At 36.8% G+C, this 1,412-nt stretch overlaps 1 protein-coding gene across 2 annotated transcripts in view; it reads right to left on the reverse strand.

Annotated features, from left to right (window-relative positions):
- LOC111490047 overlaps nucleotides 1-1,174 on the reverse strand; it is a 10,876-nt gene extending 9,702 nt beyond the window's left edge. Inside the window, exons 1-2 of one of the 2 annotated variants that reach the window (XM_023138495.1) lie at nucleotides 953-1,174; nucleotides 721-767 (exon numbers count right to left, since the gene is read on the reverse strand). In XM_023138495.1, coding sequence (XP_022994263.1) covers nucleotides 721-767; nucleotides 953-1,157 — 252 coding nt within the window. In that variant the 5' untranslated portion in view covers nucleotides 1,158-1,174. The remainder of the gene's footprint in view (nucleotides 1-720; nucleotides 768-952) is intronic. The other variant, XM_023138503.1, reaches the window with a different exon arrangement.
- Nucleotides 1,175-1,412: the final 238 nt, after the last annotated feature.

Raw genomic sequence — 1,412 nt, forward strand, 5'->3', positions numbered from 1 at the left:
AAAAAAAAAAAAAAAAAAAAAAAAAAAAAGTTGGATTTGTTCCACATCAACCCGTAATTCTGTGAAAGATGTTGGCTCAACCATTGACTTTTATGACAAGGTTGATTATGACGACATTTCTTTTAGTGAGTCTAGTTAGAAAGAGAAGATTCAGGCTTTTGAAGAAGTGGGGTGGGAATGACCCAAGAAGTGGCTGAAAACATCTCCTCTTTTTTAAATGACAGTGCGGCAGTTTCTTTGATATCTTTTGGTGAGATGTCAAATGCAACTCATTCATAGAAGTTAATGTAATATTACTATTTCAGTATATTAGAGTTACAATAACATAATATGAGTAAGATATCCTAAATTGTAATTGTAATTATTGATTTCTAAAAACTAATTTAACTTATAAGTCTACTTCCATGGTTGAGTTAGATGTATTTCAACCTTTGTTTTGATATAGCTATTGTAAAGGCTCTGAAGCAATCAATAGAAAAATATTTAAATTCAATTTTAATCAATTTTGCAGCAGTTGTTTATTGTTCTATGGCTTCTATATTCAAGTACAAAGTTCCTAGGTAATTTCCAAGGCGGTTATAGTGAATCAGATAAAGATCACCGAAATTAGTACTTCAAACACCCAATATTCAACTAGCTAGTTTGCCATTAAACTTCAGAAAGTCATGAAGGTTAAAATGCATGACGTGAAGAAAATTCAAATAAGTACAAAAACAGAACCTTTTCAAGGATGGAGATAGCTTCTTTTGTGGCACTCTTCTCCCTCTCTGAAAAAACAAAGGAAATAATTAAACCCCAATTTCTCTCTCACTCTTTATTATTATTTTGAAGTAAGAAACTCCATGCTAACTCAGTTTAACTTGAAAGGAAACATTCAAATATGAACATCCAATAGGGGAAAAATTGAAGGAACATAAAATAGGCTGTAAGCAACTGTAGAAGAGATTCTCACTGATAGCGCATGTGATGAGGAATCCCGACTGGCGATGGTGAAGAAGCGCAGACGGTGCATTGTAGTCGAACCGAGGGATGCTTATGACAGCCGAGTGCTGCTCCCATGGCGTCATCGTTTTCCGTTCGGTTTCAGCGACATTTTCTTTCGACGCTTCGGCGACATGTTTGGGGCGGCAGCCATAGAACTGTTCTTTCTCTGCCATTTAGTTTTGTGTATTTTGATTGGGGCAAGGAACTTCCGATGATAAAATCCACAACATTATCATCATTGGGCCGGAAGGCCCATTGCAGGTCCAAACTCGGCTCAAGTCGAAGCCCAATACTTTCTGGGCCTGATCCTATTTTTTTATATTGGATAAATGGCCCGTATGCATCCCAAACAAAACGACCCAACAAAATTTCTCAGCCTCATCCGAATGCAAGCCCAACAAAGCATGCGTCAACGAGTACCCAAAAGA

The sequence above is a fragment of the Cucurbita maxima genome, unplaced genomic scaffold (genome assembly GCF_002738345.1).
Source record: "Cucurbita maxima cultivar Rimu unplaced genomic scaffold, Cmax_1.0 Cma_Scf00001, whole genome shotgun sequence".
NCBI classification, from domain to species: domain Eukaryota; kingdom Viridiplantae; phylum Streptophyta; class Magnoliopsida; order Cucurbitales; family Cucurbitaceae; genus Cucurbita; species Cucurbita maxima.